General features: G+C 33.8%; 1 protein-coding gene across 4 annotated transcripts in view; it reads right to left on the bottom strand.

Annotated features, from left to right (window-relative positions):
- Positions 1-1,637: 1,637 nt before the first annotated feature.
- The window catches only part of BBS9 (Bardet-Biedl syndrome 9), a 103,531-nt gene continuing 85,253 nt past the window's right edge, over positions 1,638-19,915 (bottom strand). For all 4 annotated transcript variants that reach the window (XM_085810664.1, XM_085810666.1, XM_085810665.1 and 1 more), the window contains 4 exons: positions 17,814-17,996; positions 9,172-9,364; positions 6,834-6,965; positions 1,638-3,219 (listed from right to left, as the gene is read on the bottom strand). In XM_085810664.1, coding sequence (XP_085666790.1) covers positions 3,128-3,219; positions 6,834-6,965; positions 9,172-9,364; positions 17,814-17,996 — 600 coding nt within the window. In that variant the 3' untranslated portion in view covers positions 1,638-3,127. The remainder of the gene's footprint in view (positions 3,220-6,833; positions 6,966-9,171; positions 9,365-17,813; positions 17,997-19,915) is intronic.

Raw genomic sequence — 19,915 nt, 5'->3', positions numbered from 1 at the left:
AGGAAAAAAAAAAAAAAAAAAAAAAAAAAAAGACAATTTAAAAGAAATGACATATCTTATAAACTTAAAATTTGTCCTTATCGGATAACATGAAATGTTTGTCATGTTCGTCTTCCGTTATACCTTCAGGCACATCATCGAACTCTTGTTTCATCTTCACCATCGTTGCTACTTTGAGCTATAAATAATCATCATCCGTTCCATTTTTCTCCAACACCGAACAGCCTTGCTGTAACACGATTTCCAGTTTCTTTCGTAAATTAAATGATTTTGCATTTGAAACTAGCAGTACGTTGTTTCGTTTGTGAGGATCTAGATTTACTACTAAAAGGAACACTAGATCAACTGTATTTCAAATGAGGCGAATACGATTTATTAAAGCCTTCTATGTTTACTTCAAAATTACGGCTTCAAATGACTACAGAAATAGAAAACATCGGACTCCCGATTCTGCGAATTCATTCGGGTCGGAAGTGCATTCCAATCCCAAATTATTTCGCCCTTTTCTCGAAAGGGCAGCTGTGCACAAGAATGTTATTTTAGTGTTCTCGAAACACTAGAATAACATTCTTGTGCACATCTGCATTGAATACAAAGCACCCTCTTTGCAGAATTAATATTTACTGCTTTAAGCATTCTCCCCACACGTATTGTTCCCCTCTTCGCTTGTCAATTCAGTATACCATTGTTGAAAAGCCTGGGAAAAATCTTTGAGTGAATTATTTCGAAAGAAGAGCATCGCACATTTATCTTTCAGGTTTCTTCGTAAAGAAAAGTGTGCGCGTTATGCGGCGAATATACCTAAAAATTAATAAATGTAGTTTGAAATTATATAAGCGCATTATACGTCGTAAAATACGGAATAGTAAAATACACATTTATTTTATTAATATATTGAAATTAAAAAAAATTAAGAGCTCATAGAAATTTAAGCAGAAATTCAGAAAGAAGAATTATTGTATAAAGTATGTCTAGTATGTCACTTGTATGTCTAGAAGCAACATTTTATACATTTAGGAAAATCAGAAGAAGGAAAATTAAAAGATCCCCATGAACACGCGGGAATTAAACTTAAAGGACACCGATCTGTTTTTGTCACCAGCAACTGAATAAACTAACTGCATGGAGTTATCGTGATTTCTGCTATTACTAGTATTTCACAAGTAATAATCCCTTTTAGAGCCAACTCCATACGGATAATAACGCAGCGCATATGGGCAGCCAATTCAAGAAATGGCATATAAAAAAGAAGCCAATGATTTACACATAGAAATACAATTATAAAGATCTTGTAGCCCGATTGGATTTTCATAGGCTGGAGAAGATAGTTTGTTTCCCTCTGTAACCAGGTTGTAAAGTTGGTCGCCGATATACTAGGCATAAATTAATAAAAGAACTCTCCAGAATGCTAGTGCTACGTATGCACATATTTTGAAAAAGCTAATCCTTCCGAAAGATCGGAGAATTTTAAAAATTTCCTTTCTTATAAAAAGGTAGGTCAACAGTTTTATTTCCTCTTCAGAAGGCAACGATTGAAAATGCATTCTTGTCGTACAAGCTCTACAATCCAATTTTGTTCAATAGTACAGAGTAAGACAGAAAAACATCCTGAATATGAAATAGGGAAAACAAGACAGTACAATTACAACATACACTTTTATTGCACAAATATACAGCATAATAAATTTTATTGCACAATTCTTATTGCATAAATAGAAGAAACATTGTGTATCATTATTTTTCATGAATTCGGAACTGTTTAGTACCGAGGTGTTTAGTACTGTTAGCTTAGATGATCTTGTATCAGTAGAGTATACTATTCAAGTTTACGCTGTGACTAAAACTTTCGTTTTATTTTAGAAAAAGACACGATAAAAATGGTAAAATGTTAGCCTTTACATCGTATACATTCTTGCAGTATTACACTAGTTCTGAACAGCTCTATTTGTTGAGGTACAATAATATCCTTCGGGATTACGTGCTTGCAGTCGTCGTTGTTCCGGATAAAGGTTTTCGTAATTTCGTAAGATATTATATTATGAAAGTGATGACAAAATGTATCTTTAACGAGAGCTATTAGTTCCAAATGAGATAGGACATTTACTAAGATTTCTTTTTAATTTCAGGTCCTCTCGGATTGGATTCCAGTTACGGGAACAAAAATTACATTTCTTTCACGAGATAATTCGAGATTTCAAAATTCTTTTATTCGTGTTAGTTAAATATTGAGTTAAAAATAGCAATTTGGATTTGAAATTTACACTGGACATGCTTAATCAATATTTATTTAGAGTAAATTTATTTTAAAATTTCATGATAATCATATTTTGAGAGAATGAAAAATCCTTTTTTTTGACACATTAAGTTAACTGTTCTTTTTTTTCCAGAAAACGTTAATTTACAGAAAGGTAATTTAAATAAATAATCTATTGATTTGAATATTTAATAATAAGTTATTAGATTAAATATATAATTTATTGATTTAAAAATTTAAAAAAAATCTGAAAACTTTCAGATTTTATATTGCAGCCAAAGGAGCGTTTTTTCAACGTTTTGTGTGTTACCTTCATGTATTAAATATCATGTTCTTCGCCATGCTAGCTTTGAAAACGTTGAAATCGTTATTAAAAAAAAATCGTTAAAAGTTTTACAAAATATGAAATAGATAATAAAACATATTCGAAATTCAAAATTCGGGCTTCCAGGTGCCTGCCCATGTTCGGGTGAAGGATTACGTTATTCGAAATTTCATGGGTCTACGTATAGTCGTTTTTCACAATGCGAGAAACATACATACATTCATGTAGATTCTTCATTATTTAATTTATTTAAATATAATACACAGTGATAATATTTGGTGGCAACAATCTGAAAAGTGATTTAGCCACTTATAGTGATTCAACGCATAATCCCGTTTTGAGACTAATTAGACCTTCTAAGCTAACGCTCCTTTGGGCTAATAATAAACAGACACAAACTAAGATGTTTACTAAAGCACTTATGCGAATTTTGACTAGAATTTTCAGTGTTTTTTTAGCCTTTTATTCATCAAAATGCTTAGCAAACATTTTATTTTCTTGCCTCTGATATTCTGAGCTTACTAAAAGTATACTTTCAGGGAACAATTTCAAATGATAATTTCGTCATCCTCCAAGTCATCAAACGATTTAGCGGCATATTCTCTTTCTTGTGTTTCATATTCTGTGCTTTCAAAATTAGCTGCAAAAAAATAAAGAAATTTAATTAGGAAGAACTTACAATTAGAAACGTAATTAACGTTCTGGTCTATATGATTAAGTAACATAAAACATATCTTTTTTTTTTTTTTTTTTTTTTGATAATTATATTTATATTTTCGAAAAGGAGAAAAAAGACTATGTAACTTTTAGTCTTTTCTGAAATTTTTATACCAAACATACTTTCTTAAATTAAAAGAACAACTAGAAAAACAGAGCTACTTTGGCTTCTAGCAAACCTGAAGGATAATTCACTGGCTTCCTAAAGTTATTACTTGCACAGTCTACAGCAAAATAATAAATATCACCGCATAAGGAGTCATACATGTTCTGTAACCTGTTCCTCTTACTTAAGGAATATAATTTTAATAACAATTACCATTAAATATAACTTTTTAAATTTACCTACAGGTACATTGATGACATTATAAGGTATTTCTTCCACCTTCTTAGCATGCTTTCGTGGTGTAATTGGAAGCATACTCGACGCGTATTCGAGAGGTCCGAGGTTCAAATCCCGGCGAAGGCGTCGCTCATTTTTCCTCTCTCCTGTTTTCATTAAAAAAAGTCTGTACAACATCATTGCCATTAATATTTACAATGAAATTGAAAAACAAGATATCCTATCCTAAATGCCATAAACTTAATAAAACTAACAAAGATGACACCGAAGCAGATTATCTTGACCTACAAATTACAAATGTCCCAACCAATTAGTCTGCTGGCGACCACATGATAATCGTCCCTCTTCATTTATTACCTTTTCATAGTATAATTCTGGATTCATATAAGCCACTTCAACATTTTCTTTTAACAACATTGTGTGTGTGTTTAATTTACATTTTTGTTTCCCATACAGAGAATATCATATCAAGACTCTACTGGATCCAACCAATCAGAAGTTCTACTGGCGTTAACAATGGGCCCTTTCCATCCCGTCATTTCCTTATTAGTATGGGATTACAGTTAAGGAATCGTAGTCATCAGAAATCCACAGTGACAATCACTGAGCCAGAACATGCATGCTATACACAGGGTAATTACGATATATAGGATTTTGGTTAATTGGTTTATTCAATAATGGAAAAGCACACAAGTACTATCTGCTTAAGGGAGTGATGCCTTCATGGAGGACTTTCTAAAGAAAACTGGTTCATACACACGTTACATATAGGGAAAAGTGCGAAAACGCCCTTGCAGCCAGCCCGTTTGCCGGGATTCGAGCCCCCCGGATTAAACTACCACTGCTCAGCGACTTTACCGCTCGGCAGCTGGTAGGAACGACATATAGAGGAACCGGGAGTTAAGAGGGAGCTGCTAAGTCTACGCAAGCGGCTTTTAGTTTATCTGTATGATTTCTTCATGGTCTTGCAATTCTCACAAACACGAATATAATTTGGAAGGAAAAAAAAAGAATTAATTAAAAAATATTATTCAGGCATTTTTTTAAAAAATGAATGACGCTACCATTTTTACTCTTCTGTTTATTACTTTATAATTTTTTAATCCAAGACCAATACCAGGATGCCGAGAATAAGTAAGATTTTCCACAGAATTGATGGCTTACTTTTGTGAAAACCGTAGAAGTGTTAAGTGACGCAGATAGCAGCTAACATCTCGACATACCGCTAGTAACAGATGACTTGAAATGAAATATATAATAACATATGTTTACATATGTTTATTATAGTAAAATGTTATAGTAAAACATATGTTTACATCATTTCAGTGAAAGAGGCATTTTGCATAGATCAAGGGAGCTAATTCCAGAGTCAGTTTGCTTGGTCCTTAGCCAGGTTCCATTTGGTCAGACGAGTCATCTTTTCTAGTTCTATATAGAAAATCAAACGCAGAGCCATCCATCCATTGAATGAAACAGTTACTTGAACCTATTTGAAACAAGAAATTAGGCATGTAGCTACTGTACAAGTATGGGTTGTTTACTTTCTTCTTTCACACTAGACACAGCGATATCATATCAGGTATTCTGAAATAGCAATTTTCACTTCCAGTGGCCTAATACTGTCCACAGAGAGACCACAGAGAGATTTGCAATTCCAATAAGGTCTTGCCAAGTCACATGTTGCACTCTCTGCTACTATCTGGTTTTGCCAAAAGTTAGAGGCTGTATCTCAAACTCAACTGATCTCAATCCCGACGGAGATCTGCGTTAAGTCTCAAAAAAGATATGCAAAAATAATCACCTGAAGGCTCTTATCCAAACAGCATATGCAGTATTTCAGGAAAAATTAGCCATGAGCGCATGAAATCAATATTCAAACAAGTTGTTGATGTGTGTGCTGTGAATAAAGTGGGAGAGCTAAGGAGTCACTAGCGAAAGTTTGGTGCATGTAAATTTATTGCCTTTCAGTCTGAAAACAGTAATATTTCTAAGCATGCATGTAAATAATTGCTGTGGCATTTGTGATAATATATTTCAAGGTAGGAGTTGATAAACTGCAGTTATGGAGCATTTTATTTATCAAATATGTTTTATTGAAAACTCAAATAAATCTTCTGTAATTAGTATTTACGACAATCACATGAAAGATTCGTGTAAATTCACAATCATAGGTGAGGTATAAACAGCAAGATTAGATGTACTGAGAATTACATAGATTAGAGAAATAAAAAATAAATAAATAAAGATATAACAATAAAACCAAATATTGTTTTATATCTTTAAAGCACTATGCTGAATGGCAACACCGCTCAGAATTTACCATGTCACTCAGATAATCGGTTAAAAATTCTCATTCACAAAAAATAGCATTACTGCTTGAGCAGTATAATGTTTGAACTAAGACCACTATGAAAGCTGACTGTTTCCTGTCTACTTTTACATTTGACTTTCAAATCTTAATTATTAAACAGTGAGATGCTTTATACAATACAATTAATATCTATTCATAACTAACAAAGACACACTAATGGCCGAGTAAATAATACAGCTGACACAGAATCGTTTGATTCAAATTTGGAATGTGTGTATTTAATTATGGCAAAGCTCACTAGGGCTATCTGCCTAAGGGAAGGGATGCCTTCGTGGAGGACTTTCTCAGGGAACTGGCTCGCATACACGTTACACATGGGGAAAACCACGAAAACACCCATGCAGCCAGCCCGTTCGCGGGATTCGAACCTCGGACTGAGCTACCAGTGTTCAGCGACTTTACCGCTCGGCCGCTGGTGGGCTGATTCAAATTTGGATCTCAATGAACTGTCTGGTTGCATCGTTGCATGAGGTGTCGTGGTTTTTCTCGATGTGCAACATCAACATTTTTCTTCCCACAAAAACAGTCCTCGAGTGCTTCGCCATGATTAAATCAAAACAAATCACTGCTCCATTTAGGCAGATACTTACTTGCTATACAGTTCTCACTTGCTTTGCCTTAATCAATTAAACACAACAAAGAAAAATACCTTCCGAATTCTATGATTTTCTTTTTAAATTTCATTAAGTAGATAAAGGGATTTTAATACGCAAATAATATACACGACAATACTAATTTAAAAGCTTTCTCTTAAATTAACGCTAAAAGGCAATTTAAAATTCCCATTATTTCGACTGAAATTATGAAATATCAGGCAACTTACCATTCAATGTACCTTCAGTGACAGAAGATTGAGGAACAGGTTCAGGAGAGGGCCGATTGTCAACATATCTGCATCCTTCAGGCATATTCATTTCATCAACATCAAGAGAATTCGTATTTTTGGAATCAGATACTAATATATATATAAAAATAAACTTTATAAAATATTTATATTTATATTAAAATATTTATATTTTTATATTTTATTTTCTTTATAAAATAAAATCATATTTACAGTGGCTTCAAAGAAAAGACGATCTTTTTTGGAATATGTGTATGAATGGGATCATATCAATGATTAGATATCTTTGGCAACAAAAGCTATATGTAAAAAAATATAAATATAAAAGCTAGTAGATCAAAATTGGAAAACTGATGTTTCATTAGGGCCATGAACGCTGAAAGTGTGCCAAAATATTCAAATGTAGCTATATCAAACTACTGAAAGGTAAGCCCATATAAAGGGAGCAGCAACAATTTCAAGTTATACTATAGGACCTTTACACGTAATTATTCAAAATGTTAATAAAATATGTTTCATAATGATCACAGGGTCATCTGACAGTTGAAAGAAGAAATACAACTGCACTAAGGCTGGTTTTAACTTCTTGGAACACCTCAACATACACAAAATGCATAAAATTCTATTTTCCTAAGGCTGTGAAAAATAACAGTTAAGATTCATTATGCAGCCTGCAACACAAAGTAGAATCAGTATACAAGAAAAGATGTGCTGATGAAACTTCCGTATAACCAAAATGCTGTTCAAATCCGTAGAAATCTGATTACTGTTGTGTGAATATGTTACTGATAGGTCCATGTACGATAGACGGAGCAACATGCAGGTTCACAACAACCTCCATGCATCAGTGCCCAATAGGATAGATATCTCGTGCAAATGATCAGGACAGCTATATCACATAACTTAGCACATGAAATACAGTGCATGGCATGAGTATCTACAAGTAATGAGTGAACATGCAGTGAGTATCTACACTTACGTTAAGGCACTGTCTTAAGGATCACAGACGGTTTGCACATAGGCCATAGTATTTCCTACTTTCTGAAGCTACAGTTTTGCTCTATATGAAGATTATGGATGCAGGAATTCGTTTCTTTAGAGGAATTTTGCTCCCACATGCAACATCATGATGGATACGCCCACGTGTTGGACCATAGTGCGGAGTGCCTTTTTGAATTCTTTTTTAAGCAATGCTATACATCGGCAGTTATGTCATGAAATGTAACTAGATTGGAATCTTCCTCATGCCTGGTGCACATGTCAGGCATTCTGACTATTCGACATCACATTATGGCCATTATAGAGCCAATGATTCTCCCATATATACAAGAGCACTTTAGAGCCATCTGCCAAAAAGACAATGTGTACATCTCCACTCAACATCTAACACTTGCTTGACACACAGCAGATTACAGATTTTTGGAGGATGCGCTTACGGAATCTTTCCCTGACTAAGCACGACTGGTTTAAAACGTCACACACACTCTATGACAAAGACTACCAGGAACTACAACAGATGAACTCTGGCAACGAATTACAGCTTTCTGAAGCGCAAAACGCAATCCAAAGACTCTATACCTCAACATATAGCAGTGGTTATTATTGCTTCTTTGCAGCCGAATTCGGTTTTGATCATAAGACATTCTTCTTATCCAATGTAAATGAAATTGCAGCGACTTCATATTTATACTAAAAAGAATCCATGAAATAAATTTACTTTTATCTTTTTTCCCTCACTGGTGTTGCAAGTTTAATAGCCAGAAGTGTATTTAAGTTAATTTGTGTATTTTACTTAATGTATTTAAATTACTGCTAGAATGCAATTTATTTTTTAAATGATGCATTCTGAGGATAAATAGTAGTTATGTATTGTGAACAGATGATTAGGGGACCTTCTGAGTTTTTTAAATTCCTTGATATAGAAACCATAGAATGGATGATAAATTGATAATTTAGAGTAGTTTATTATCAGTAGAAAAGAATTTGTTAATACTTAGGTATTTACATTCAGCAATGAAAGACTATGTGTATTTATTTAACAAATGAAAATGTGGATACTCTAAGGATATGATAATAAACTACACAGAAAATCTTTTTCTATCATGTAGTTACTATTTTTCTCCAACCAGGAGGAAATATAATAGGAAATAAAAAAGGAATTATAATTTTGCAACTAAATTCGATGAATAAATGCAAAGTTTACCTAAACGCAGAATAGAAGAAAATCCAGGCAAATCATTTTATGCATCTTAATTTCACAACACTAATACAGTTTGAAATTAATTTTAATTTATCAAAAATTCCACTTCATACTTACCAGGATAATTGCTTAAAGAGAGAAGATTACTTTTAGAAATTTTATCCAAAACAAGATTTATATGCTTTTTTAATTTCGATATATCTTTAATAGGATCTAGTTGGGCATCTGGGAATTTAGTTTCATGACTGCCCGTTCCTAAGCAGTGTTTTAATAAGTATATCAATGAAACATTCACTTTTTCTTCCCAACCCTAAAAAATAAAAATAAAAATATTATATACTACAAGAGATTAATTTAATGGCAAGTATAGTTTATAGTTTAATGACCATAAAGCTTAGAGAAATTCCATTCATGCATAATTCTATATTCTTTAAGTATAATATGAATTCACATTGTTAATGAATCACATGATATTTCTTTAACAGTGAATCCATAAGAATCCCAATTAGTGCTTTACTTTCACAATCCTTTTTGTAGACATAAAGTACTTCCAATTACAAAAAATGTTAAATAAGGAAAAACTCATGTTTTGGGATTTTTAATTTTTAAGTATCAGTTTTGAAAAAAATTATGAAATGTAACTTTTTATAGGGTTCCCTGGTCTGTACAGTTATGTTTAGTAAATTATTGTCAATCTTTAGTAATGCAATCTTTTTAAAGCGCTTTAATAATTAATGCATGTTAAACTTCTGTTAAATATATATGTAATTAACATATAAAACTATATCACTGTCAATATGAGTTAATTGTTACACTAATAAAAATAATTAACACACATTTATAATTGAAGTTTACATTTGCAAACCATTTGATTTGTTTATTACACAAAATTTTAAATTTTCTGTCTGCATTTTTAGAAACATGGGCATAATTTGATCAATATGTGTAACTTCCACAAGTTACACGGCAGTACAGTTATTTTAGATATATATGTTAATTTAACAACAGCCCTTAGATATACATTCTTACGAATTTTGTATATATGTAAATAATTTTAGTGAAATTATATATGTGCAATTGTAGTAACTTCTGTGCAACATAACATGAAAAGTCTGAAAAGAGCTTCGAAGCTCTGCCACAAAAATAATATTACAGGAGAAAGTCTATTTAAAACATTGAGGTAAATGCTATGTCACTAAATTGGCGAAATATCGCCAAGCGGACGATGGTTTTAACAACCAATTTTTGTTGCCAAATTTCGCGAGAAATATTCAAACGTCGCCAAACTTGGAGACATTTGGGTTCGGTTCCTGTATAACTGTAGTTAGTACTGTAACTGAATGACTATAATTGATCCCTATATGTAACTGTAACGTCTCTTATACGTAACTTTAACCGTATATGCCTTCCAGTAACTTCGGGAGATGAAAGGTATTAGAGATTTTTCGGTGTGCAGGGAAAAACTATACTGTAAGACCGGAGAAAGCATCAGTTCTCAGCTGTTTAATTCAGTGTCAAGTTCGGAGTATTGATAAATCTCCGTTCTCCTTTTAGATTGCACTTTGCTGTGTTTAGCGTTTTCAATAGTTTGAAGTGTAACTGTGCTACTGAAAACAGCTGTATGAGTAGTTGTGAGGAAAATTTCAGAACTGAAAAATGTTTCTTTTGGTAAAATAATTTTTATCCAGCTAGCGTCAATTTTGTGCGCATTCAATCCATTACGAACCCGTAAGCATGCAACAATATTAACACCATCATTCTGACGCAAAGCGCACAGTACGTGCGACTAGCTAGAATAATTAAAGGCCTGTTTCCATTAGTGCGATCCACATGCGTAGCGTCATTGTAGCGTGAATTTTTATTTCTGATTACGAACTGCGAAAGTAAAGTACGCTAGCAATTTTTAGATAAGTTAGGTTATAATGCATATTATGGACATCACTAATTGCATAGAAGCTGAAGTAAATTTTAAAAAGTTCTTCGCGTTTCTAGAAGCTTTAAATATTAATGAAATAATATATATATTATTAAAACTAAAATATACTGTTATAGAATAAAAATAAATAAATAAATAAAATAAAAAGATTAAACGAATTAAAAATTAGTTGGTACTTCAAAAATACAGAGCAACTGTAAAGAAAGGTTCACAATATTTACACAAAATTTGCTATGCTTGTAAATACCGCTGACTGCCATGTGAGATTGTATATTTTTGAAATATGCCCAAATTTGGGAAGAAAGCAGATAATATATAAAATTTTAGAGTCCATCATAGCTGGATAATTTATTAGAAATCTCGTTTGCTTTAAAATGCACTATGCGCAGTTATATTTTGTACAAAATCCATAAAATATTATTTTTAATTTAAACATTTTTAATTTATATCTCTTGTTATAGAAGACGTTATAAAAATAAGCTTTTTCTCTTTATATATATATATACACATTAGGTAAAGAAAATTGAATATTTAATTAATTAATTCCTGCGCTTCTGCTAGAGAGAACTGAGTTTAAAAGCAATTATTATAGTAAGTTTTTAAAAAAATGTTTAGGGCATTAATACTGTCTCATGTTAATTGGTAGTGAAAGTTGGTAGTGAAAGCTGGAAACATCCCAAAGTATCAGCACATGTACGTACATTCACATAAAAGTGAAACGAATATATATATATATATATATATATATATATATATATATATATTATATGCATTAAATATAATGTTTTATTTATGCACTTATTTATTTAAATTTTCTCCTCAAAAAATTTATTTTGAAAATTATATAATATATACGAATTTAAAGCATGCTCCCTGTCCATATATATATATATATATATAGCATATAACAGGGAGCATGTTTTAAATTCGTATATATTATATAATTTTCAAAATAAATTTTTTGCGGAGAAAATTTAAATAAATAAGTGCATAAATAAAACATTATATTTAATGCATATAATAATATAAATAAATTATAAAACACAAATATAGATCAAACTGGAACATGAAGCTAAAAAAGTTGCAGACAGGGTGTGGAAAACGCGTATAGGATTCGAACTCACGATCCCAAAAGCTAAACCATGTTACCGTCAACTTTACCACTAAGCTATCGTCATACAGGCATGGTACGCAATTTTGGCTTATATAGATTACTCAATAAATGGATTCTTAAAACTAAAATTTTTGGTCCTATTTCAGCGTGCTATCACCTAAAAAATCAGTTTGTTGTTCAGCTTCTAATACCTTTCTTACAAACAACATTATCTTTTAAAGAGGCGTTCCGATTGAAGTTAAACACGCTGCTAAAAATATATTCCATGTGCTTACAAATATATGTTATCCAAAAAGGTATATTTATAAATAGAGAAATATAAATTTAACACATTCTTTAATGCAGTGGAATATTTAAAAGATTATCAAATTTAATTTATAACTAACGTTTTTAGTTTTTGCTTGTTTCAAAAGAAAAAAAAGTAACAAATCTTTTAATGCCCTATCTGATTTGCTATAATAGTTTGATATAGTCAGACGTTCATTTTCATTAAAGGTAAATGTGCATGCAGAACTAAGAAATAATTGTCAGGACAAATTTTGCTATTTCATGGACTCGGAATTATATTTTTTGCACCATGTTTTCTTGAACTGAATTTGTTGAATGCCTGATTTTCTCTGCGAACTGTAGTTGAGGTTAAATTATTTTTCTTATCTTTTTTAAACTAAATTCAGCTGATTGCGGTCTTTTTCAGTACGCAGATTTCTCGCTATAATATTAGTTCAGAAATAATTATATTTTAGCAAAACATCCTTTTCCTAAGCCAGCGTTCATCGCTACTTCTGCCATTATTAATTTTTGGTGACAACACCTGATTGCTCCTTTTTTACCACGTAACCCCAACTCATCCGCAGACATACGGATAGAAGTTGAACATAGTTGAACTTCATCCGTCACCGCACATCGACCGGATTGCAAATGTCAATCAAAGTGAATTCGTTCGCTGATTGGAGAAACCCATACACACACTTCTGCGCATGCGGTTCTTAAGGAGAAATTACTTTTGAAGCTGCCCTTAGTAAAGAATTTCTCATTGCGCCTCAGGAGATGACTACTCATATAGTCAGTTTAAGGTCTCTGTGCAATAGCTTATTTCGAACATACACTGGTGTGCAAAAATTAAGGGCGAGACGGTTTTTTCAATATAACTTTGTACAAAAGCTTTCCAAATCAACACATTTAATACCGTAAAATCCCCAATACGTAAGGACATGAGTAATGTAAGCAAAACTTACTAAAAGAGAAATCAGAGGAATAAAAAGAAGCTTTATTGAAAAAGTAGCATGGAGCGCAATGCGACTGAAGGCCGAAACATTCCTGTGATGGGTGTCCAGCAAGAAACATCCGGGCTTTAATAGGGGATATGATCTCCCCTGACTGCTAGGCAGGTTTCACAGCGTCTGCCCATGCTGAGAATGAGGGTGTCAATGAGTTGTTGAGGCATTGCTGCCTATTTGTCTTGCAGCGCCAATCGAAGCTCCGGAATCGTTACTGGTGGTAAAGTACGAGCTGCCAAGCGTCTGCCTAGAAAATCCCATACATGCTCGATGGGATTGAGATCCAGAGATCGTGCCGGCCAATCCATACGTTCAATATCCTCACTCTCTAAGAGCTGTTCGGCAGCTACTGTGCGATGACATGGTGCATTGTCGTCCATGAAAAGGAACTGCGGACCCATAGCGCCTCTAAAAAGATGCACATATGGAAGAAGAATCTTGTTACAATAACAGGTCCCGTTGACTGAATCTGCGTCGAAGATGTGAAGGTCTGTACGACTATCAAGCATGATGCCTCCCCAAACGAGAACACCGCCACCTCCATACCTGTCCCTTTCAATGATGTTCGAGGGATGATTGCGGCTTCCCCGCTCTCTCCAGATGAGTATGCGATGAGAATCGCTACTCAGACTGAATCTGCTCTCATCTGTAAAGAGTACTCGTCCCCATTCATTGTCTCTCCAATTCCGGTGTTCCCGACACCACAGAGAATGCCTTCTCCGATGGGCAGGCGTTAGAGGTACACACCGTACAGGGTGTCGTGCAAACAGACCACCACCGTGCAGTCTTCTGGCCACGGCAAAACGCGATATCGGTCGTCCAGTCGCCTGTGTCGTGTGTCTAGCGATTTCTCCCGCTGTCTGTTGCCTGTTTCTTCTGGCCTGTAAGGCAATATACCGGTCATCTGCAGGTGTGGTTCCTTGTGGACGACCACTACAGAACCTCCGGATAGCTGTTCCTGTAGTTTGAAATTGTCTCCAAAGTCGTGAAATGATGCTGTGAGCAATTCCGAACTCTGCAGCCACACTTGTCACACTGCGGCCTTCCTCCAACTTCCCAATGATTCGACCTCGTAAAAGCATCCAGATGTCGTCTAACAGATTGATTATTCGCCATTTCTCGCTGAGGCAGCAACTCGGTGTGATTTTAACTGCTATACGGCGTGCAATCTCTTTGCCAGAAATACTGATCTTACACCGACAACATGCTTTATACTACTCAGACACTCCCCCATTACGTCTACCTGCATATCTGCGCATGTGCTACCGTTCATCACCTTACTTAATCTCCTGATTGGTCTTTCTGTCCGCTCTGCTTCTTCGTTCAGCTGATATGCTAATTTTTCGACTTCGTCCTTAATTTTGAAGACTTGATGTAATTTCTCTAATGTGAAGACCATTCTTCGGTACATAGCACAACATCCTGAAGTGTGCTAATAGCATGTTTTGATTAAATAGATTTGATTGCTACAGCAGTATTACCCGTGTAGCAAGCCAGCATCGAGTTACAGTAAAATTTTCCTCCCTGGAAGTCGGTGAAGTAAAAGACGTTATAAGGTATTTTCTCCCTCCTTTCCGGTGTAACGTATTCGAGAGGTCCAGGTTCGCGTCCCGACGAAATACAAGGTAAAGAATAGGGCACTGCACATTTTCACGTCTCCTGTTTCATCTAAAATTCAAATGGCTCTACAAGGTAAAGCACGGGGCAAAGGCACAAAACTTGCAGAATCCCGGCAAAAATTTGTCAGTAGGATGAGTAAAAATTGCTGCAATTTGCTGTGAACTAACTTGAGGTAGATAAGAATTTACCAGCAGGTTGATTTCCCGAAAGAAATTAAAGTTGATTAGATATCTGTCAATTGCAAGTTAATTTATATTGGCTTGACTATACGTTAAATGGCCTACATGATAAATAACTATATGTTAAATGAAGTAACGGGAGCGAAGCTCTCTTTGCCCCAAATGAATCACAAATATTATGTATTGGAAATATATCATAGCAAGAACGCACGTTATGAAAACTGCCGAGCAGGTAAGGGAATTTCCTAAGGACGTTTGATTTAAAATCTGTGCTATTCAAGCAGAGGCAATGTCAGAGAAGAAAATCAAAACGGAAGATTAAGAGATGCGGAACCAAAGTTTGCTTTGTACAATAGGGCAGGTTTGCCCTTTAGCCAATAAGTGCTCTCTAGCTTTCGAGGATCATGATGTCAGGCAGCAGAGTAAACGAAACTAATGAAAAATGTGGCAACCTTTCATTGGGTAACTAGGCTGACCAAGGGCACCACCACCGAAATGACAGAGTCAAGGCCTCAGCCTGGTACCAAGGAGGTTAGAGTAGAAGGAGGGAAGGTTCAACTCAAAGGGAGAAGCTTGGCGGCCATGTTGCTATTATCGCTGTGACTTGTGCAAGGAAGTCTATAATTGTAACATTTTTTTTTCTCTTTTCTTTTTGAAGCATGTCAGCTTGTGTTGCATATGGATGCACAAATAGATTTTCGAAAACGTTTTCTGGGATTACGTTTCACTCGTAAGTATTGATTTTCTTTTTTTTTATGTAATTTGATAAATATGTTAAAAATATCACAGTGTCATGTTATTTTCTTTCCAGATGTGAAAAAAACGACTTAATAATAATCAAAATATGTTAAACACATTTTAATGTTTCTGTTTATAGCTGGTATCTTCATTCCTTAACATACAATGATATATACTAGGATTTAAACTGTATAATTTGAACGTTTTAGGTAATTTGTTTTATAATTTTCATGAAAAGTAAGAAATCAATTGTTACTATTTTTATGAATTGTAAAGGTGTTAAATAAAGCAATGTTTTTCTTTATGTATTAATTATTTTTCCTTTTTAAGTTTTGTGAACTGTTACGAATATAATTTGTGCATTTGATCAAGACAAAGTGTTCTGTTGCTAAAATTTTGTTGCATAAACTTACAAATTTCTGGGCAGTGTAGCGATAACAGTAAGTAAAGTATTTAAACAATTGAACATGTAGAAAGATGTATCCAAAAATTTATATAGGTATATTATTATAGAGGTATATTTCTGTAATTCAGCTCAATTCAGGGCAATTTATTTGAGATCCATAAATATGAAATGCGCATAAACTGAAATCATTGAATTCACATAAATCTGTTTTATTTTATTAATATCTATTTTCTTGTTGTTATAAGGTTGTTGGTTGTGAAGAGAATCTATTTAAAACTTTCATTAAAAAAAAAATGCAGCCTGTGATTATTTTTTTAGATAATTATCTGCTATTAATTTCAGGTTAAAATGATTTTTAATAAATTATGATAATATTGTGAATATATCAGAAATATCACTTCTTAAAGAAAAAAATTGGAAAGTACACCCAACAGGTTGCTAATAAAACCTAAACAAATTCTTGAAATATGCAGAAACATCATTTTTAAAGGCATGCAGATGCATTTAGATTTGAAACTGTTTCTTAATAATTTTCTGTACATAGTAAATTACGGATATCATCTTTATAACTTTAAAGTAAAAAAAAACTAGCAATAACGAAGCATACGAAGCATTTCATTATAAATTTAATACATTTTTATTGGAAAATACATGCACGGAACATCTTAGAAACACGTACGTTTCACTGCCGTATTGCAATGTTTTGAAGTTACAAACGTGGACGCCGCTTGTTCAGTGGTGTTTCATTCCCCGATAGTGGGGGAAACTGCGAACCCTCCTTCCTTCTGTTCTAACCTCCTTGCCTGCTACGCCAAAATAAGTATGTCACCGAGCAGAGATCGCAGCTAACTCTCTGGTTGGCAGCAAATATTTGGCCTCTCGGTGTGGCCAACTGCTGAAATTGCAACACCTAATGTCACCATTTAGCTGCAAGAAATTTTTAATTTTGAAATAAAAGCCATTCAGCTTTTTATTTTTTCTAAACTCAAAAATAATTAAGAAAGCTGATGAAGAAAAGACTTCCCTTCCCAAAAAGGAGAGTTAGGAATCCTATATCAAGGGTACATTTATGGGGAACAGTGATTTATATATCAGTGAGTGGTCTTTATTTTATTTATTTATTTATTTATTTTTCGTTTTCAGATGAGCAGGATGCAGACATTACAATTACTACTAAACACTTCAACCATATACCAACTGCCACCTTTATTCCTGAGTCACAGCAGCTTGTACTGACCAAATATGAATGCAACAGAATGTGCTTGTGCTTGTCCCAGTTAGCAATATTTCAAATGGGTTCTGTCCTTAAGGGATGGCTTGTATTTGAACAGAAGGATGAATATTATTTCATTTTTCATTAATTATAATTATGAATTACACTTTTTTCCTTTCACTACAGTTTTGAAGAAATCTGAAAATAGTTATGTCTTAAGTTCCATGTCAAGCATAAAAGTTTTAAACAATCACATATTTACTGGGAATTTCTTACTTGGATGGAATCGGAGTCAACTGATGGTGAGAAACAAGCACATAAAAAGGCCCATTCATCTTTACTCATATCAACGGATAACTTCACAAGTAACAAGATTAAATTTGTTGCACAGCTAAGAGCACAACTACTGCTTTCTAATGCCTTTATATGTCTGTCCATGGTTTCTGTCACAGACATAATCTGAAAATAAAAGATTATTTTTAACACCATTATTTTGCAATTTTATTCATAATAAGGAGCTACATGTTTTTAACAAGATTTAAATATTTCTCTTCATAAAGTTGTTAACGAATTCTCAATAAAATCTATCAAATTAATTACAAGTGAGTTTAAACTAACAAAAGTAACTATAGAGAATTAATTAACTATGCAGTTAAGATTTAGGTTCAACGGAACACCACAGGAACAGGAGCTTGGTTTGGGCACTTCTGAGGTTTTGAATGAAATTATTATTCTAGCAAGAACCCTAGATAAAGCTCACTTTTATTTTTCACTTGTTATTTTACTATTTGTTATAAACCTAGCTTATTAAATTTTTATCGATTTACACTTTATTTATTCATTTTTATTTATTTTTCCTGATACCCTTCTATTAAATTACAAATTTACAATTAAGTAATTTACAAACATAAATTGACCCGGTGCATTTTATATAGACATAGATTTAGACATCGAAAATACATTAATATAATACATTTATTTTATACTGATGCATACAATGATTTTATTATATTTACAATGAAAACATTTCGAAATTTTCAAAAGGAAACTTCCTTTTTTCCTGCGCAAATTGGTGCATTGAAAAGCCATAAATGGCGTCGGAAAGATACACGTAGGATGAACATTACCGGCGTAAAACATTTTCGAAGAAAATCTTTGTAAAAGACCAATAACAACACAAGAAAGGAAAGGAGGGAAAAAAAAACTTTCATTAGAAATTACAAGTTTTCGGAAGCAATAATGCATTGCATGCGGGAGATTGTTGACAGCATTAACGAAAGTAACATCGCAAGAGGAATCTGTATAACTTCACGTTTTATGGCATCTATCAGTTCTGAAAAATCTCGTGGATTTGATATGTATACCTTAGAATCCAAATAATTCTAGAACCTTCTATCGGAGCAAAGTCGGGGTATTGCTGTAGCCATGAAATTGAAAAGTTATGGGAGATGACTCCAAAGTACTGTTTCAGGACTTGCCGAACACATCTGATGACGTGTGTAGAAGCATCATCTAGCATCCATACAAGGCCATTAACGGTATTTCGCTGCTGCTGTTCTGGTGTGTGTATTTAATTATGGCAAAGCACACTAGGGCTATCTGCCTAAGGGGAGGGATGCTTTCGTGGAAGACTCTTTAAGGGAAACTGGCTCGTATACACAGCCCCGGATCTAGCGGGGGGGGGCAAGCCGGGGTTCTTGCCCCGGGTGGCAACTTTTGAGGGCGGCAAATTCAAATATAACGCTGGATTGTTTTGGTATGTTGTTCGCTAAAACAGCTCTCTAACTTTAGTACAATGTTAATAGTTTTAAGGCCAAGTTTTAAAAACCTCTTTTAAGAAGATTTGTAATTAAATACTAAGAACCCTTTTAAAGAAACATGAGTTAAAATAAAGTACAGCCGATTACAACTAGAAATACTAGATCAGGAAGAGGCCAATGGAGGGACTCCAGGCATCACTGTTAGAATCAGACTGACCCTATCAGTAACATCTGGAGTCCCTGTATCATTTTGCTGTCTAGGCCGGGGTTATTCAAATAACAAATAGAACGACAGATAGAAGAAGTCACCTGGTTCCCATAGCAACGTCTGCCGCGAAATGGAGAAGCACTGTAACTATTTTTTAAGAGCTAACCCAAAAAATTAACTTTAGGCCATCCTGGACAAATGAAATAATTCAAATTAATATTCATCGAGTATATACAAGACACAGATATTATGTCTTCAAGCTGAAGCAAGGCATTTAGATTTTTTTTGCAGCCAGTTGGCAACTTAGGCTAACCTTTGGTTTGACTCGGAACGGTGGAGCGCATGTTGGATTTTTATTTCTATGTGTTAGATTTATTATTTCTATGTGTTTTTTTTTTTCAAGGTCTCTT

This window comes from Stegodyphus dumicola, chromosome 2 (assembly GCF_044657685.1).
Source record: "Stegodyphus dumicola isolate Sdum_Otavi_A_Nest chromosome 2, ASM4465768v1".
NCBI lineage: Eukaryota > Metazoa > Arthropoda > Arachnida > Araneae > Eresidae > Stegodyphus > Stegodyphus dumicola.
This window is presented reverse-complemented; position numbering and strand designations above follow the sequence as displayed.